General features: G+C 43.0%; 1 protein-coding gene across 1 annotated transcript; it reads right to left on the bottom strand.

Moving 5' to 3' along the window:
• Nucleotides 1-1,509: 1,509 nt before the first annotated feature.
• On the bottom strand, nucleotides 1,510-18,406 carry HNRNPUL2 (heterogeneous nuclear ribonucleoprotein U like 2). The gene is made up of 14 exons (XM_073605330.1): nucleotides 17,675-18,406; nucleotides 10,602-10,740; nucleotides 9,837-9,907; nucleotides 8,840-8,979; nucleotides 8,199-8,289; nucleotides 7,985-8,097; nucleotides 6,344-6,607; nucleotides 5,903-6,025; nucleotides 5,127-5,255; nucleotides 4,874-5,042; nucleotides 4,605-4,793; nucleotides 4,207-4,316; nucleotides 3,721-3,801; nucleotides 1,510-2,002 (listed from the first exon to the last, which is right to left on the bottom strand). Exons 1-14 carry the CDS (start codon nucleotides 18,108-18,110, stop codon nucleotides 1,943-1,945), a joined length of 2,115 nt encoding a protein of 704 aa, XP_073461431.1. The 5' UTR covers nucleotides 18,111-18,406; the 3' UTR covers nucleotides 1,510-1,942.
• Between the last annotated feature and the right edge of the window lie 120 nt (nucleotides 18,407-18,526).

Here is an 18,526-nt window from a genome sequence, read left to right as displayed (position 1 = left end):
CATATCCACACCTGGTCTTTTTTGGGAACTAAGCGCATGTTCAAAATGAATGGCACCCCCATGCACCAAATTCATAGCGCTGAACCAAGCATTGCAGTAATGCATAAGGCAGCCCAAAAGTACAAACCAAGGGCCTAGATTAGATACGCATCACATCATCTTCATTCCTGTATGCCCTCTATTACTGCCCCATTCCCACAATCCTTTGTTTTATCACCAGTGTGAGGAGGATTTTCCAAATAAAAATCTCCTAGATTGTAAGCTCCAACGAGCAGGCCCCTTGGATTCCTCCTGTATTGAATTGTATTGTAATTGTACTGTCTGCCCTAACATTGTAAAGTGCTGTGCAAACTGTTGGCGCTATATAAATCCTGTATTGTAAGAAAATATTTAATGCCAACATTAAGCCTGGGAAAAAAGTAAAAATAAAAAACCACCAATACTTTATTGAAGGCATTTATTAAAGGTTTACTGGTAAAGTGGTCCATGTTTTGGTCACACAAATGCATTACACATTAATGTTGGACTTGATCATATTTGTTAAAAGGAAAACTACATTTGCTGCCAGTTCCAACCCATCATTTTAAATGCTAGTTTTCAACCAGTGATGTGGCTCATCTGGAATGAATACTAACTGGGAAAAGTTTACAACCGAATGCCTAATCTGCATAATTGCTGTAGTTTAGAAACTTAAAAGTATTCATTCCAGAGGACCTACCTGACTGGCTTTAAAATGGCCTTTTCAGATGAACTGAAATGGCAGCCTGTGAATCTCATGCACTACAGGTTTCCTTTAACACCTTCCCATACTAGTTTGATGCCACTCTAAGCCACCGCCACAAAATTTTAAAAAAGCAAAATCCTTCAAAATCACCCATCTAAGATGTTGGTCCGTGCATGGTTCGTAAGCAGAAAAATAAGGGAAAGACCATGGCAATTGCACAAACAGCTTGGCTGATATAACCCCTAATATTTGGATAACGAACACAACAGAAGGCTTCATTTTTCTTGCATGATTTATTGGTGTCCAACTCATTTGTGGCTAGGGCAATGAGAATTAGAAATGGAAACAGGTGTAAACTTTACTGCTCATTTATGTTTTTTTTTATCCAGTCTGCATTATACACTAACATTTTTGACATGGTGAGAATCCCCTACATATTAAAACATTTGGAACACTTACTCTTCCAGTCATTTACATACAATCAAATTAAATAGCCAAACAAAATAAGCAAATAAAAAAACATCCCCATGTTTAGGTTTACTTTCTGCTTTTCAGACACCCCCCCCCCCCGATTTGGTTCTCTGAATTTTAGTTCCTCCTCAAAAATGTACCTATGGCTCCTACATAGTGGAGGCAACCATAATGTGGACTAATCCAATGTCAGTATATCACAGTAATGTCTCCAAGTCCTAGTCCAATAACAGACTGCATTTACTAATGTACTGGTTATGCCCATAGAACAGCCACCTCCAATATGTGTCAATTAAACACAAAAACACTGGAGAGAAATTACATCACACAAGTTTTATTTCTTAAAAATGTTTTCTTCTCTTGGCATAAAAATTAAACAGGTTACAGGCTTATGATGAGACTGAAGTAAAAATCACTGCGTAATACTCCTAGCTAGGCAGGAGAATGCAGGGCAGGACGGAGCCCCCATTCACACAGGTGTCTGTCCCATAACGCTCTTGAAGAAAATGGACAGTCCACCTCAGCCAGAGGAGGACAAGACTGGACAGAGTTGTGAACCTGTGCAGGTTCTAAGATCAACAAACACAAAAAGTTGAAAGGAGATCAAGTCTCTGACCTTTAACATGCTCTGCAGTTTCTCCTCCACAAAATTGTTTTTTTTTCTTTTTTTGGATGTAGAAAAGAAATATACAAACCAAGCCCCCCCCACCCCACCCCGAGCTGCCTTCCCCTGTGTGACGACTTCATTCACCGGTATCCACGGTAACCATAGTAATCCCAGTATGGTGCTCTGTCATAGTTCTGCCACTGTGGAAATGAAAAAGAAAGTTGGTTATTTGAGGACAAGACAGCAGTAAACTTAGCAAAACAATGGTGTTTTACTACGCAACACAAATTCATAAAGCCAAAAGCCAAGGCTACATGCATTTTAGATTTTACATGCAAAAAAGTCAAGACCGCTCTGTCCCCTCCTATCTCCGCCCTATATGTTTTGTCATTGTGATGTTATCTGGGAGTCCACAAGCAAGCTGCCAGCTTCTGTTACTTTTCCTCATTATAACTGAGTCTACAATTTGAAGGGAGGCGGCGGCGTGACACTTTTGTGCCGTTACTCTGGCTCCTAACACAGGTACAATTTAGGTTAATAAAATTTGTTTTATGGGTTACACTGAGGCCTTATTTTTTGAATGGCTTTGGTTTGAAGTGGGATTTTGTGTCACCTGCATATCCAGATGTACACCTGTAGCAGCAACCTCAGACTCCAGATTGTTTTGAGACTTCATTGACCCTTGTAATAAGGGCCTAGTTTTAAGGGGAGCCTACACCCATTAGGGACTGCTGGTTGCAGTCCTGTGTGCCTCTGGATTAATATTTCTACTTCAAACTCTAAACTCAACACTGGTCAGAGATCGTGTGCAAGGGTCACAAGCAAACACTAATAATTTGACTTGCTGATTAGCTGTGCAGATTGATTGCATTTTTTTTTTTTTAAATCGATCACAGATAAGTGTATATGGATCACAAGTGAGTATGAATTTATATGTCCTTTATTTAAGTTTATGCATATTGATCACACTGCTTTACATCAACACTTTCTATCGATTGATCTTAGAAGTGTGATTTTGAATTCCATTAAAAGCCTTTACTGTAGTCCAACTGTACTAATTCTGCATTGCCCTTTTAATTATAATTCTAAAAGGAATTTGTACTTTGTGTGTCATTTTCAGAGTGGTCAATTAAGGTGGCAGATGGTCCTGAAAGGTTTCCTACTGAACATTATCCTGTCAAGCTACAAAAGCTAGAGGAAAGCTCACAAACATCTTGGAGCCATCCAAGAAAACCTTAAAGTGGTTGTAAACCCTTACATATACCCAGGGATGTGACTGGCCTCAGGTGATACACAGATGAAACAAATCCTCGTACATAAGTTGTACCCGTTTATTGGCAGCAGTCTTTCCCCAACATTAAAAAGGGGAACAATTTATACATGATCTCTCTCAGCTCTGAAAAGCAGGGAGGTGGAGGGCCAAAGATATAGTATTGAGAAGAGATCCGATTGGAGGGGAGAGACACCCTCTTTTACACAGCACACAGGAATAGAGCTGAGGCTGTCAGTCATAGGCTGTACCATCCTGTGCCATAATTTCTCTTGGTGTCAGGAAAAAACTCTTCAGAAGTGACTCATACTGATAGCAGAGGAACAAAGCAGTGGAAAGAAATGTAATTAATGCTCTTAAGACAAGTACACACTATAGAGGGATATACTTTGTTCATATTTCATGCCTGAGGTTTAAAGCCCCTTTAAAGCTAAGCCTGGGAGGCAGTTTTCCCAACCACTAGAAACAAATTACAAGATAGGTACTAGATATAAAACTACACGGACTATAACTAAAAAAATAAATAAAATTACTGCTGCTTATTTAAAACCTACCACCATAGAGTAAGTTTATGACATGCAATTGTGAACATTTTTCATTGGGATTTTGACAGTCACAGAAAAACTGTTCCAAAAACCTAATACTTACCCCTCTATTTTGCTGCCTGAAGTTTGCTTGTCCATAGTATCTTTGTGGCTCAGCATAACGATCATAGAAATCCTGGTAACCCTATATTGTAAAATCAGAATATTTAGCAAGAGATGCATGGTGTTGAAGCACCCCCACCCCCCCCCCCCCCGTCAACAAACCCTTCCATACACATTTTTAAAAAGGTCACTTTAAGAAAATTATAAATACATCAGTTTGCAGGGGAAAAAAAAAAAAAAAAAGTGCATTTGTTTTTAGGAGTCTGTAAAGCATTGCACCCGTGGTTAGCAGATCACAGCTGCAGTGTCAGGCTCCTGCAGACTGTCAGTGTAGCTGTCTGCCCGTATCTCAGGGGCTTCTCATTTAGTAACAGGCTACATCCTGAATACTCATGTAACATATTACTAAGGATGAGCTTATCCTTTAAATCCATTCTATGTGCAACTGACCCAACATGTAAAGTTAATTATAAATCTAGTTACTCACCCCTCTTTGGGTTCCTCCCCAGTACTGACGTGGCTGCTGATGATAGGGCTGTGGCCTTGAGTGCTGCATGTACATACGGTTACTGAAGTTCCTCTGTTGTTGGAAGTTACCTAAGAGGGAAAAGAGCATTAAGACATACAAAGACTGCTTGCTGTCAGATTGACATTTGGGAATATGGCTTGTTACAATGCAGCCCAACAGAAGGCTTAGTATAAGTGATACATGTGGCATTTTGGCTACTAATTTCTTGGGACAAAATGCCAAGATATATTCTGTGTTCATTAAATGAGCAACAGACATACCATATCTGCTTTGCTCCCCCTAATTATCAGGGGTAGGTCTGAAAGTTACTGACCAATATCAGCATAAGGGAAAGGAATAAATCTGGTTTTGCTTACGGTTACCGCCGCGTCCCCTATCTGAACGTGTGCGCTTTGGCATACGGTTTCGTCTCTTTTCATTGGTGGGCAGCTGCTTTCGTGCCTCCTTTTTCTCTTTCTGTACCAGAGCATCTGCCTCTTCCTGGCCCAGCTCAGCATACTGAACATCATCTAGAAAATCACCCTTTGCAGGGAGAACGAAGTTGGCTGAATAAGACAAGATATGCCAATTAGAGTGGAACTTGGTAGTGGACTAAAATATTGTTTAGACAAGCAAGATTAAAAACCTCTCATTTCCAGGAGTACATATTCAGGGACAATCTCCCCTTCCTTTTCTTTGCGCGTTTCCAACCTTTTCTTCCAATCTTCATCACTGAGGACAAGTACCACAGCTTTACGTTGAAATCCTTTGAAACAATGCATTTTCCTGCGCTGTGCAGAGCTGTACACAGTGCACTGTGAAGAGGGCAGAAAAAATAAAAATCTTAACAATCGAGTCAAGTAGACCATTTGTATCAGCAAACACTTCACTCATCTCACCTGATCAATAATGTAATTTCTCTTCCTGCGGGCAGCCAGTGGCACCAGCCTGATCAAACACTGAGTTGCTACCTGGACAAGATGGTCCTTGGCTTTCTCATCTTCCTCAGGGGCATCTGGTCCTGCTGTCTGCATAGAGAAAAAGACAGGCAAAAAAGTTGACAAAAAGATCCAGTCACATGAGAACCTTGAACTACAAAGACAATACAGTGACCTAATACAAAAAGCATATTACTAGAGGCCAGCATAGGCAAAAGCACAATTATTCTGCTGTTTATTTGGCCTTGTACACTGCCATAAAGCACCAAGCCCACATACATTAAGCACAAGTTCAATAGTATGTTTATGCTGCAGTGTCAAAAACACGACTGGTCAGCATATACCCTAGTAACCTGTTGGGATTATAAGAGAAAGGAGCAAGTGCCTAACTGTAAATATTCTCCATGCTTACTGGAGATCTAATTGGTAAAAAGAGCACAAGTTCAGAAAGACAGTGGCAGGTTCAGAGCAGCAATCTGTATAGGCACATATTCTAGCAATATGCACCCTGGTTTCACCAGTAGCAATAATATTCAATCATTTGAATGTCAAAAAATAGTCATGGTTAATTTAATGTGAAGAGTGATTTGTTAAAAAAAAAACAAACAAAAAAAGCAAAACAAACCCTAGTTGTGAAAGACACAGGGGATATTAAACCACATCAGCTGCTCGCATTTCTGCTGAATGAAAAAATAATGCTAGAATTAAATCAGATTTTCTTCATTCATGGTGCTCACCTTCAGTTGTGGCAGCAGAGCATCTGTACAAAGATGCTGGAATTGTTTGTCTGGGTTCTCCTTAATGTGTTTTTGAGCCCATGTGCTTTTTCCAGTTCCTGGGAGGCCAACCATAAGCAACACCTGATATAAATAAAGTACATATTAGGATTATAGCAATCGGATTAGTTTGTAGCAGTTTATTGCATTCTTACTTATTGGTGCTTCCCTCTGAAATGAAACTAGACATCTACAAGACCAGGACTTTGCAAGCCTACATCAAGGTCTTGCCAAAACTCTAGGTTGCAAATAACCTCCTGTTCATTACGCTAAGGAGAGGTTAGATAATTCATGGACACCATCATACAACGTATATTCCTTCAAATGAACCCATCCAAAGCAACCTCAGCTGATTATTGTTATCTACAAATAGAAGCCTAGTCTTACAAACATCCTGCTTACCTCACATTCCTCATTGGTTTTCGGTGGCGATGGTGCCCTTGTAAGATCCTCATCTGCAAACTCTTTCAGGAATGTAAAGTTTTCAGGTGGAACATGCCAGGGCTCCTCCCTCTGTCCAAAGTTGACCTGGAAAGCACAGCCTTTGCACAAAATATGGGGCAGCAATGCCTGCTCTCCCAGTGTACTTTGCTCTATAACAAATGCCTGCCCAAATTCAGAGCCATTTTTAGAGAAAGATATTTCCACTGAGTCACCATCAAGGTTCTGTAGAAAGAAAACCAAGTGTGAGAATGAAAAAATAAAATAAACACTTCAAATATGCTAAAAGCATACAAGACAAACACTTGACATGTTCTTCGGTCTTCCTTTTTAGCTACTTCTGATACAACTACTGCACAAACAAGCTAGAGTTGCACTGTTCCAGAACCAAGGTTCATTCTTTATCTTAGAATCTGGTAGTGGGTTAAATGTGCCACAGGCAGCGTACGCAGACACAAAATGGTTAGGAAAAAGGCCATCTATAGATAAAATGGCTTTGCACACATTCCTAGATTTTGGGAAAAATGAGTCTGAAATTAGCCATGCACGATAAAGAGAAATCCTTTCGTTTGAATATAGTATATCCCGAGGCAAAAACGTTTTAGTTTTCGATAAAGTGGGGAAATGTTTAATCCTCAGGTTTTTCTTGAGACTCCCCAAACCCACAGGCAGGTGTTTAAACCCTTCCCTACTCCATCCTAAAACAAGAAAATGTTTGAGCTATACGCACACTTAACGTTTTTGCTGTCAAAGTCTTGAGTCATGGCTCTAAATGAGTTAAAACAAGAGCTCTGCAAAAAACAGTCCTGAGCCGTAGAGCTTTGCTGATCACTTTTACATGACTCCCAATATGCTCTGGCAGCAAGAGTTAAATCACATATTATGTAGTTTCCTATCTGGCCAACAGAATAAGCTGTAATCTCCTGTTCAGATTCAGCTACTTCAGCCGTCACCTGTGCTGAAAGGTGTCCATTGCTGAAGAATGCAGGCTACACAATAACCCACCTTTTAAATAGCGCCTCCTCATTGCTCTGAAACTCAATGTATACTTTTTACCCATTTCATTGCAGTCACGTGACTGCAATGCTCAATCTTTTCTCTGCAGCTGGTTGGTGTGAACCGTCTCCTGGCCAACACCACCTTTAGAGCTATGGATGCCAGAAGGATGAGGTCGCTGCTCTTTGTGATTAAGAGGTGGATAAGAGGGCCAACAGTTTAAGTTTAGCAGCATCGTCAGCCTTCAAACATGACACAGACTAACAAAAAGCTTTGCCGTCATGTGACCGTACAGAAATACAAGTATTTAGTACCAAACGCATAGGAGTAACAGGGAATTGGGGAGGCAAACATTTAACAAGCGAGTTATTGTGTAGGCTTTTCCTTTTAACAGAACTCGAATTAATTTACAGCAGTGAGTCACCTCTCATGTTGTAAAACTAAAAGCTTTTTAGTTGCAAAGCAAGCTGCACTGCCAAGTTGTCTTTAGCTCACCCATAGTGCTTTGGCAATCACTCATCTTGTACTTTTTGTAGGACAGATTGAGATAGCCAATAGCATACAATTGAACAGCACAAAGCAAAATATAAAGAAGCCAGAACTTACAGCAAGGCAGCCAACCACATCATTTTCACCAAAGGATTCCCCGTAAGATTCAAAATGTGCACTGGTGACCTTCAAACCTCGGCTGTCATAAGCAAAGGATAAGTCATCTTCACCTGATAAACAAAACAGTGACAGAAGAGTTCAACAAAAAATATTGCAGGTACGCAAGAAATTGGCAATTTAAATAAAAAACGCATATGGAAGAGGTTATTACCCAGCTGAGGAGCGGACTGGTATACAGACCAACCTACACGGAGAAGAGGAACCTCTGTACAGCCTTCTTTCACAGGCAGATTTTCTGTTATCTATACATTAGGTGGAATAAAGAAAAAAAACAAATGAGTGCAATGACAAGACATGTAGTGAGTGCTGCCAAAAGCATAGACAGAATGAAAACACCAACATACTAAAAAAAAATAAAAAAAATAAATAAAATAAAATCACCGGCTGCCACAGGAGCTAATATGGCAAGTACTGCTCTGCATTATATCCCCAGAAACTACAAGCGGCAATTATATATAGAGGGGGGTGCCATAAATCATTTCAATTTATAACTGACTTGAGCTCAGCTTTATTACAGCCTATCATAGCCAAAATAAACCAAGTATACTTTTGCAAATGCTTTACTCCATACTACTGTCCAATAACAGACTTTATGCTACACAAGTTTATAGTAAAAGAAATAGCATACCTATGACTATGTTGCCCCTTACCACTCATGTCTAATGTAAGAATTTAAAAGTGCTGTTCAAAGCACCACTTCAACAGTTACACCAAAATACACCTTCATATTCCCATCTGCTATAGGATGAAAAATAAAAACATAGTACTTAGAAATTTGCCTGAAAAACGCACCTTGACTTCATAGTAAACTTTGCCCTCAGTTATTCCATGAGTCGCCCGAGAGCCTGACCACAAAGATGGGAACTTCTCAGAAAAGAGAGGTCTTCCTCCAAAGCGGTCCTTATCCATCTTAAACTGCAGATCACAGCTGGCTGTAAGAATACATGGGCATAAGAGAATTAAACTTACATGAACAATCAACAAAGAAGAATGGAGTGCATGAACAAGTATCTAGGCAAAACTCACATTTAAACATGAATGCTTTTTAACCTAGAAACACGCCCCCATGGATTTCATCTAAACCCTCTCCTCAAAAGATTGCACATATGGCAACTGATCAGTCCTTAGATGAGGTGTCTGCATTAGTTTCATCTTTCAAGCTCCTCCCCATCTGTCAACTGGCAATCCTAAAAAACTTTTCCTGTCCCTGGGTAGCTACGCTCACTCCTCCCCTGTATCTATGAAGAGTGTCATGGTTGCCACGCAGGCTAAACTACACATATACCAGCCTTTGTACATCTCCATTACATGAGAGCAGGAAGATTAGTAGTTCAGTTTGTCAGAAGAGAGTTTCTGCATTTCTGGCAGAACAGGTATTTTTTATGTACTTACTAAAAATGTTCTTAGCTTGAAAAATGGAAGGCAAGGGAAAAAAAAAACAAACAAAAAAAGCACAAAAAAAAAGCCCCACACACATGAGGACAGGTAATCTGCACTATACTGTGTATATTGAATGAAAAATGTAATGATATGCATAACCTGCAATATATTAAATGTTTGTTCCCGCATTTATTCATGAAAGTAGGGGGGGGGGGGCAGAGCTTCCATTGGTAAATGCCCATCTTATATGAAAATATAAAATAAAATCAATTAGCGTTTTTAATTGAGACAAGTACACACTTAGAGAGATATGCTTTGCTCAGATGTCAAGTAAGGTTTACAACCACTTTAAAAATAAAGGAAAAGTATATTAAGTCGAGAGAGGGACAATATAGATACAATCACTTACATGTATCAAGACACAGCACACTGTCTTCAACTTCATCACATGCCTCTACAGTAGGTGCAGGAGACTTGGAACTAGCAAAGTAAATGAATTAGAAGTTAACCCCTTTCACTAATCCAGGCACATTTTATCAGAATACATAAAATAGAAGAACTTCAGCTATAAGTTTGATGACCTATGAATGACATGTAACAAAAGTGTTTAGCAATACATTCCCAAAATCTATGAAACTGAGTAGGCAGTATTCATATTTTATATGGACATAACAGGTAATATTGCATCTGTACCATTTTAAAATGTACGTTTCCCCATTTATATAGTTTTCACAGACATAGCAAAAATAAATAAAATTCAATTGGAGACATCAAGTGCCAAACCAAAGAACAAAATTCAATCAGACATGGAAATAATAGGACACCCCTGGCACAATGTGTTTGATAGCCTTGCTTATAATTTGTAGCTATATACAGTTATGTAAATGGGTGCAGCAACAATTGCTTATCATTTACTATATATACACACTCCTATTTAGCAATTCCACACAAAAGATTATGCATTAAAATTGCTGCTCCTGATTCCAGGCTCTCCTTAAATCCTCTTATTGGAGGTGGCATGGGCAATTAAAGCTGAGCAGTCAAACCACATCAGAATCACACTGTAGGGGTTTGAAAGGAAGGCTTAACCTGCTCTAAGGAAATATTCATACATACACTATCAAGTGGTCCCCAAAGATAAACTGTCCCAATAAATCTTAAGGAAAATCCTTACCGGCTATAATAACCCTCCTCCTTGTATTCATGAAATGTGCGTCCACGTTGTTCTTCCTCCCGTACTCTTTTAACTCCCTTGCGTCCAGCTCCTGAATTTTTTGAATCAGATTTCTTGTCCTTCTTATCGCCTTCGCCAGCTGCAAAATCCAGAAGAGTAAAGTATTCATAACAAGAACATGCTTTGCAAAAGGGGAAAGAAAAAAAAAAAAAAAAAAAGCACCCTCTACTTTAGGGTAGGTGCTATAGTGTGGTTTGGTAGTATAGGATTTAGTCGCAGGTAAATTTGGCCAGGCCTACGGTCTTTTTCTAGGCCTGGTTGTTTTGATTTAGGTGTGGGAGTGTCAGAATAGAAGGGGGTGTGGCCACCTACACTTAGGCTCAAAGATACCTCCTCTACCCGACGGTGAATTGTTCTGGAAAGGAGAGGATGGGCTGAGATCTGAGTGGCAGGAAGCTCATGTGAGAGTCCTGACCAATCATTAATTTGTTTGGTCGAGAGGAGGTCTCTCATATAAGGTGGGGTCACATGCGCAAGAGGAGGGAGGACCCGGTAGAGGGAGAGAAGGGCCTGGGGCCCGGGAGAGAAAGTTTCAAGAGGCAGAGGGCCTGGGGCCCTGAAGTAGGAGATCCGTGATTAATGCTCTTGAGGAGACTCCGGGGTGGACGCCTGGAGTGCAGCAGAGCCAGCATGTAGCGCTGGGGATGGTTCCGGGCGAGCGTGGAGGAATTAGGAGAGAAACGGAGGAAGTAGACCGGAGTATAGACTCTGACCAGGAAAACAGACTGTCGATGGAGGAAAACAGGTCAGTGTGATTCAGAGAAACAAGTGCAGGAACCATAAGAACAGTAACTTCCAGGGACTGAGGAGCGTTAGCATGCGGGTCATGGAAATAGGCGGTGAAGGCCTGTGACTTGGCAGTAATACTCCAAAGGAATTATGTCAGTCAAGCAGAGGGAATTATTCAAAGTAATGACTTTCTGTTCATCTTGGGAGTTCTGTATAAGGGGAAGTCCATTAACAAAAGCTACAGCTATGGATGACACCCTCGTGAAGTGGGATCCTGCGGAGCATCTCATATCTACCTATGGATAACCCCAGTCTGTCCCCATGAATAAAGAGTAATAAAACTTGAACATTGACTGTTTTGCGTTGTTTGCTTGGTGATGGGAGATCGGGAGCGGAGCGATTGGCAAATGTATATGAACAAACCAGCAGCCCCTACGGGGGTACCGCTACACAAGCGTAAATGAATGTCCCAGTGATGGGACAGCACAAAAAAAAAAAAACACACAAGTGTATCAGATGAGAAAGTTGCATATATACACCAAAAATGTCCATCAATGTTTTCATGAAGATTTACACTTTCCAAGTAAAATTCAACCAAAAAAAAGGTGCGGCTCTTGGGTGAAAGTGATGTGAATCATGGATAAAACATTGATCAATAGTCCACAAATCAGCTGTATAATAAGATTATATTCTGCTGAACTGTTGTAAGAGAACCACACAGGCAATGAAATGAATCAAGGATTATAACCATCAAATAACTTCCACAATACTTTGATTTTACAAATGGGGCCCTTTTTTATCTGCTGCCTGAACTGAAAACTTTTTCTGCATATATAGGAAATGTCACCTTAACATGTATATGTAAAATATCGATTTTATTTTAATTTTATCTGCATAGATCGTTGAACAAAGTAGAAGGGGGAAAAAAATAAACGAACCCAAGTGCATGTACATTTAAACAAGTCTGCAATAGCGGCTTCCACGTTTTAATCCTAATGTGGGGTACACATGAGCAGCAAACTGACAGATCGTCATACTAACACAGGCAATGTTAGTGGGGCGATCTCCCCTGCTGTGCTATTGTGCTCGAACTGGGGGACCCACGCGGCCCCCCCCCCCCCCCCCCCAACACACTAATCAGCTGCTGATCGAATGCTGGTTTTCCAGCATGCCTGTTTGACAGAGGCCAGTTGTAAAAGAAAGTTCTCTTTTGCCCTCAATGTTTTAAAAAAAAAAAAAAAAAAAAAAAAATTGAGGCTGCAACAGTTGATCTTCTGAACAATATCATGCTAACATGCAGTATTCCAGCCCGGAATAGTCAGTAACTATAGCAGTACTTTTGTGAATCAGTACTGCTAGGACTTTGAAGAAGGGTACATACCCCGAAAGCTTGTCCTGAACAATTGTATGTTAGTGCAAATAAAAACACAGACTGTGCTCATTTGTCTCTATAACAGCATCAAAAGATCCCTCTAGTGGTTTGCATTCCCTTTTAAACTGCAAGGCTCCTTTACGATACAGTTCTGCACATTCAGGAGGCGCCATCTATTGACAGCTTTAGGTCTGGCGGTTTGCAGCGTAGCATCTGGCAGACAAAAAGTAACCTCTCAACCTTTACCTCCCATGGCCTAATCTACAGACAGATTAACTGACATCCAATAGGGTGGCAGATATACATTTTCAAAGGTAAGCCTGTCCATTTACAATAAACTTGGATATTCTGAATCTTTAATAAGCTTAAATCACAGGCTGTCATTGCTGTGCTCGCCATCTGCAAAGTACTAGTTTCTCAACTCCTGTCCATCAAAAGGCTTCCAAACATTCAAAATCACTGACCTGGTACAAGTATTGCACCTTCACTGGCTACATGCTTGTTTTGGGTCCGTGCATATTAAATTTGGAGACAGTCAGGCAACTATGTTAAGTGCAAGTCCAGCAAGAGGGGAAAAAAAAAAAAAGTTCCCCTTAGTTTTGGATACTGTGTAGATGGGAGATATGGAAAAGGTTTGGACAGCAGCAGAAATATGACTGAAGATTCAATCTTTTCCTACTCTATCCAAAACTAAAAAAGCTTTTGGCCCAACATACATTTTAAGAAACATTGGGGTTGATTTACTAAGGCTTGCCAAACAGTTCGAATCGTCAGGATGAATGTACCAAGTTGTTCGATCGACCAGCCCGCTAGATTCTCTTGTGATCAAAAGCAGCTGCTAACTATAATCACTGTCATCTCCCAGTGGGGATTGCTTCCTCCGCCAGGAGAGATTCTCACATCAACACACAGTCTGTTTATGGGAGGATTTAAGCAAATTTCTTTCCTGCAACCCCTGGTAGGAAAGAAATTTGCTCCGTGTATGGCCAGACTAAGGCCTCATTTACACTGCTGCTGGTAAACAGTTGGGCATTTTTTTTCAACTGCTCCTGAACTCTCCTCTAATCAGTACATGTACACAGGGTCGTTTATAGTCGTTTCTAGGCAGTGGAGTTTAGAGGCCCTTTTTGGAAAGCAAAAAAATAAGTTCAGATGCTGCATTTAGAGGCATTTCAAGCGCCAAACGCTTCTAAACGCAGTAACTCGCGTTTAGCCGCATTTCGCTCACAGGCATTTTTGGTTTTGTGCCATTTTGGAAAAAATTTTTTTTTTTTCAAACGCTTCTAAAACACAAACATGGCAAAACGCTGCTAAACGCGGCATAACTGACTTTTTAAACGTGGGTTGCTGTCTGTCAAGTTAAATCGTTCAGGAGAGGTTGTAAACGTCCCGTGTACATTAAGCCCAACACTGCAGAGTGCAAAATCTGGTGCAGCTCTGGATAGAAATCAATCAGCTTCCAGGTTCTATTATCAACTTTCACACCGAGCAATGGGCAGCGTTAGCGGTAAAGTGCCGCTAGTATTTCAGCGGTGCTATTCAGCCACTTTTAACCCCCCCCCCCCGCTAACGGCCAGAGTAAGGGTTAAATTTAAATTCACCCGTGTATCGCAACTGCCAAAGCGCTTTGGCAGCGGTGCCCATTTATTCCAATGGGCAGGGGCGGTGGAGGAGCAGTGTATACACCGCTCCTCAACCGCCCCATAGGCTGCTTGCAGGACTTTTTTTAATGTCCTGCCAGCGCAGCGCCCCAGTGTGAAAGCACTTGGGCTTTCACATTGGGGTGGCAGGGGAGGCGTTTTTTTAGGTGCTGTCTTTAATCCTTTTAGTGTAAATCACATTAACCACTTGCGGATCGCCCACCGTACATATACTGTGGCAGGGCGGCCGCTCTGTGCTAGACTACGTACATAGTACGCAATCTGACACTTCCCGGTCTGGGGTGCGTGCGTGCAGGCGACCCACGCCGATCTGCGGACTTTGTGTCGGCAGATTAGACCGTACACAGGCAGAATGGCAATCGGCCTATTTAACTACTTCAATACCAGGCACTTACAACCCTTCCTGCCCAAGCCAATTTTCAGCTCTGTTTAAATGACAATTGCGCGGTCATGCTACACTGTACCCAAACAGAATTTTTATCATTTTGTAAATAAGCAAGTTTTCTCCTTCACTGATGGGCACTAAGGTGGCACCAATGAGGAGCCACTGATGGGCACTGATAGGTGGCACTGATAGGAATCACTGATGGCACTGGGAGGCATTGGGGACGAGCACTGATTGGCAGCTGCCTGGGCACCGATTGGCCTTTTCCTGGTGGTCTAGGGTGGCATACCTAGTGGTCCATTGTGGTGGCAAGCCCTGGTGGTCCTGGCGGCACCCTGGGTGGGCAGCGCTGATAAACAACCAGCATAGACTCCCCCCCATCAAGACAGCATCCGATCGGCTCTCCTCTACTCGTGTCTGTCAGAGGCGAGTGAGAAAAAGCCGATCGTGATCAGCCGTGATTGGACACGGCTGATCATGTAGTAAAGAGCCTCCGTCAGAGGCTCTTTACCTAGATTGGTGTGTCAGAATGACACCATCTATTGCCGCGATGCGCACCCGTGAGTGGTCGCTCTGGAGGGCCGTCATATGACGTCCACCCAGAACAAGAGCCGCGGGTGGGAAGTGGTTAAACAAGGCAGACTGTCGTTCTGTCAGAAGGGAAGGCATTGATCAGAACATGGATCAATGCCTTCCCCTAGTCAAAGCACCTCCTCCACAGTGAGAAAGCACAGGCTAGGCACAGTTAACCCCTTGATCACCCCTGATGTCAACTCCTTCCCAGCCAGTGCCAGTACACTGACAGTGCACTTTGTTTTAGCACTGATCTCCATTAGTGTCACTGGTCCCCAAAGTGTCAGTTAGATGTCCGATTTGTCTGCCGCAATATCGAAGTCCCGCTATAAGTCACTGATCTTCGTCATTATTAGTAAAATAAAAATATCCCGTCATTCGCAGACGAGACGCTATAACTTTTGCGCATACCAATATACGCTTTTTTATCAAAAACATGTTGCAGAATACATATTGGCCTACATTTGATTTTTTACTTTATTGGATATGTTTTATAGCACAAAGTAAAAAAATTGTTTTTTATGGTCAGGCTTTTGTTTATAGCGCAAAAAATAAAAACCGCAGGGGTGACCAAACGCCACCAAAAGAAAACTATTTTTGGGGGGACAAAATAGCCTGGTCATGAAGGGGGAGAATTCTTAGGGAGGTTAAGGACTGGTTCACACCATGCCCGCACATGAAATCGCATAGAAACACTGTGCGTTCCTTTTTGATTTACATGTGCCTCTGCATTGCACAATCGCACTGCACCAGAAGTAGCGCATGCTCTACTTTTTAAAACACACTGCAACCCGATCACATAGAACAAAAGTAGCATTGTGTTTGCGACCTGCATTTGGGGTGTTAACTTTGTTCTGACATCGGCTGCAGAAAGCAAATGGAGTGCGCTTTGCATACGGTGTGAATTGCACAGGAACGCACAGCGTGTTCCAGGGGGTACCATGTGCATGCACAGTGTGAACTGGTCCTAAGTGAATTTTAGCTCATACAAAAGCTATGCCCACTAATCAAATTCCCAGAACACCGAGGACCTATCCATATGAAGGGCCAGGTGTGCGGAGTACAGAAGTCTAACATTGTACTTCAGCTCATCAGTAGAAAATACGGCCTTGTTGAGATATTAAATATCAGGTCAAAGTACTATCCAAGGATTTTCACACCTCAATATAACTAAAGGCTGCATTATTTATTTATTTTTTTAGATTTGGAGTAGTGAGGGGTTAGAACCCCAGTCGCGGCTGTGTCCACGTTAGGACTTTCTCTCGCTAACAGTCCTTATCACAAAGAATGAAAGTGAAAGCAAATCTTGTACCACTTGTGTCTGACAACTGGAAAAGGGGATTTCCATCATATTGGAAAGATATTTGCGCACAGCTGACTTTACAGGAAGGGAAGTTTACTGTCCTTTGACTGTGGCCAATGGGAGAAGAAAATGATCCGGCATCAGTGCCCCATTATAGGATTTAATAACGCCCCTTTGTTGATATGGTGCCAGCTGGTGGAATAGTGTCCCAGGGGGGCTAGACAAAGGCAAACAAAGGGCCACTTCGGCCCCTGGGACCCAGTTTGGAAACCCACTTTTAAAAGAGATTGAAGAAAATTGTATAATGTATGGCCAGCTTTACCCATGGAGCAAACAATGACCCGAGAAAACCTCGCAACACTGACAGATCAGACTACAGATACCACCTCATCCCTGTGTAGACTACACAGGTGAAGCCCACCCCAAACAGATGTCAGGGGGAGGGGAATCACTGGAGATCAATGATCACAGCAATGCAATTGAGCTCCTCTGATCAGGTGGGGGAGGGGATGGGACACAGGTTTCCATGACTACAGCCTATGTGAGCCATCACAATGATGATTGGAGGGGCTGTGTCTGCACCCCCTACTCATAGATCTATGATAAGAAATTTCTTTAAGATTCTGCGACCATGAAGATGCCGCCCCCCCCCCTTCACACAACCAGACCCCGATTTGTATCGTACACGAATGATGGCCGATCAGACAAAGACAAATCAGAGAGATCCCGGAGAATCGGAGGCAGTGCTGATTGGATCATCGCCAACTCCCCCTATAAACAACGGCGATGGTCTTTCCCCATCCATCTGCGCCATGTATAAGAGGCCTTGTAAGGCCCGGATGGCCGGTTCTATGTCGGCTCCCCGGGGATGCCCCCATCCATCCTATAGGCGGACTGTTTGTATGGAGACAAAATGGCGGCCTCCATTGTGTACAGACCACAATGCTCTCCCCCCACCCGCGCCCCTCCCCCAACCTCCGGTATACTCACCGCCAGCCGCCGCCTTCTCTCCGCCCTTGTTCTCGGCCGATGCGGCTCCATTCACCGACTCGCCGGCCTCCGCCGCCTCCTCCATCTCTTCCTCCTCGTCTTCCTCGGTGGGGGCACAGCCCGATTCCCCGGGGGGCTCCTGATCGGCGGCCTCCTCGTCTTCTTCCTCCTCTACAGCCTCTGCGGCCTGGTCGTCCTCGTCCTCCCCCTCGCCCAGCTCCAAGGCCCGCTCCTCCTCCTCTTCCTCCGTTAATCCCGGGTTGATGGTGGTGGTCGCCGCCTTCTCCTCGTCACCCCCGCCGAGCAGCTCGGAGTCGAGCGCCTCCTGCAGCCTGTCGCTGAGCTCGGCTTTCAGGCCTCGGCAGTCTAGTCCCCGGCGCTGTAGCTCAGCTCGCAGCTCGGTCACTTTCATCTTCCGCGGGTCTAGGCCGCTCATGTTGCCGCTGATTACAGATAAAGACACAGGGCGGATGTTCGTCTGAGCGCACCGGAAGTGGACGAGGGGAAACGCCCCGGAAGTTCAGCTGGCAATGGGAGTAGTAGGGGCGGAAGCTGGCCTCAAACCGCTGGAAATGGCGCTAGGCCTCTTATGGCTCAGCTCCCCTGTAGCGCCCCCTTCGCTCAGAGCCAAACCGGGTAAGGGCCCCACTGTGTGTTGGTAACGTTCCGCGATGGGGGCAATAATTCATACCCACAGCAACAATAGACACCCGCCGAGCGCAAGACACGCCCCCTGACGTCATTTTTCCTGATTGGTCGGGGAGAAGACCGCCTGTTCAAATATCAAACTCGGATTGGACAGGAGGCAACTGGGTGCTCATTGGTAGCTCTAGGTCAGATGACGGGCTCCCG

Source organism: Aquarana catesbeiana, linkage group LG11 (assembly GCF_042186555.1).
Source record: "Aquarana catesbeiana isolate 2022-GZ linkage group LG11, ASM4218655v1, whole genome shotgun sequence".
Classification (NCBI taxonomy): Eukaryota; Metazoa; Chordata; class Amphibia; order Anura; family Ranidae; genus Aquarana; species Aquarana catesbeiana.
Note: the sequence above shows the minus strand (reverse complement) of the source record. Positions and strands in the feature narration are given on the sequence as shown.

Coding starts and splice junctions, on each gene's coding strand:
- HNRNPUL2 (XM_073605330.1), bottom strand. CDS start 18,110: ATGAGCGGCCTAGACCCGCGGAAGATGAAAGTGACCGAGCTGCGAGCT. Junction 6,026..6,343: donor AAACCAATGAGGAATGTGAG/GTAAGCAGGATG, acceptor TATTTATATCAG/GTGTTGCTTATGGTTGGCCT. Junction 3,802..4,206: donor GGGGAGGAACCCAAAGAGGG/GTGAGTAACTAG, acceptor TTTACAATATAG/GGTTACCAGGATTTCTATGA.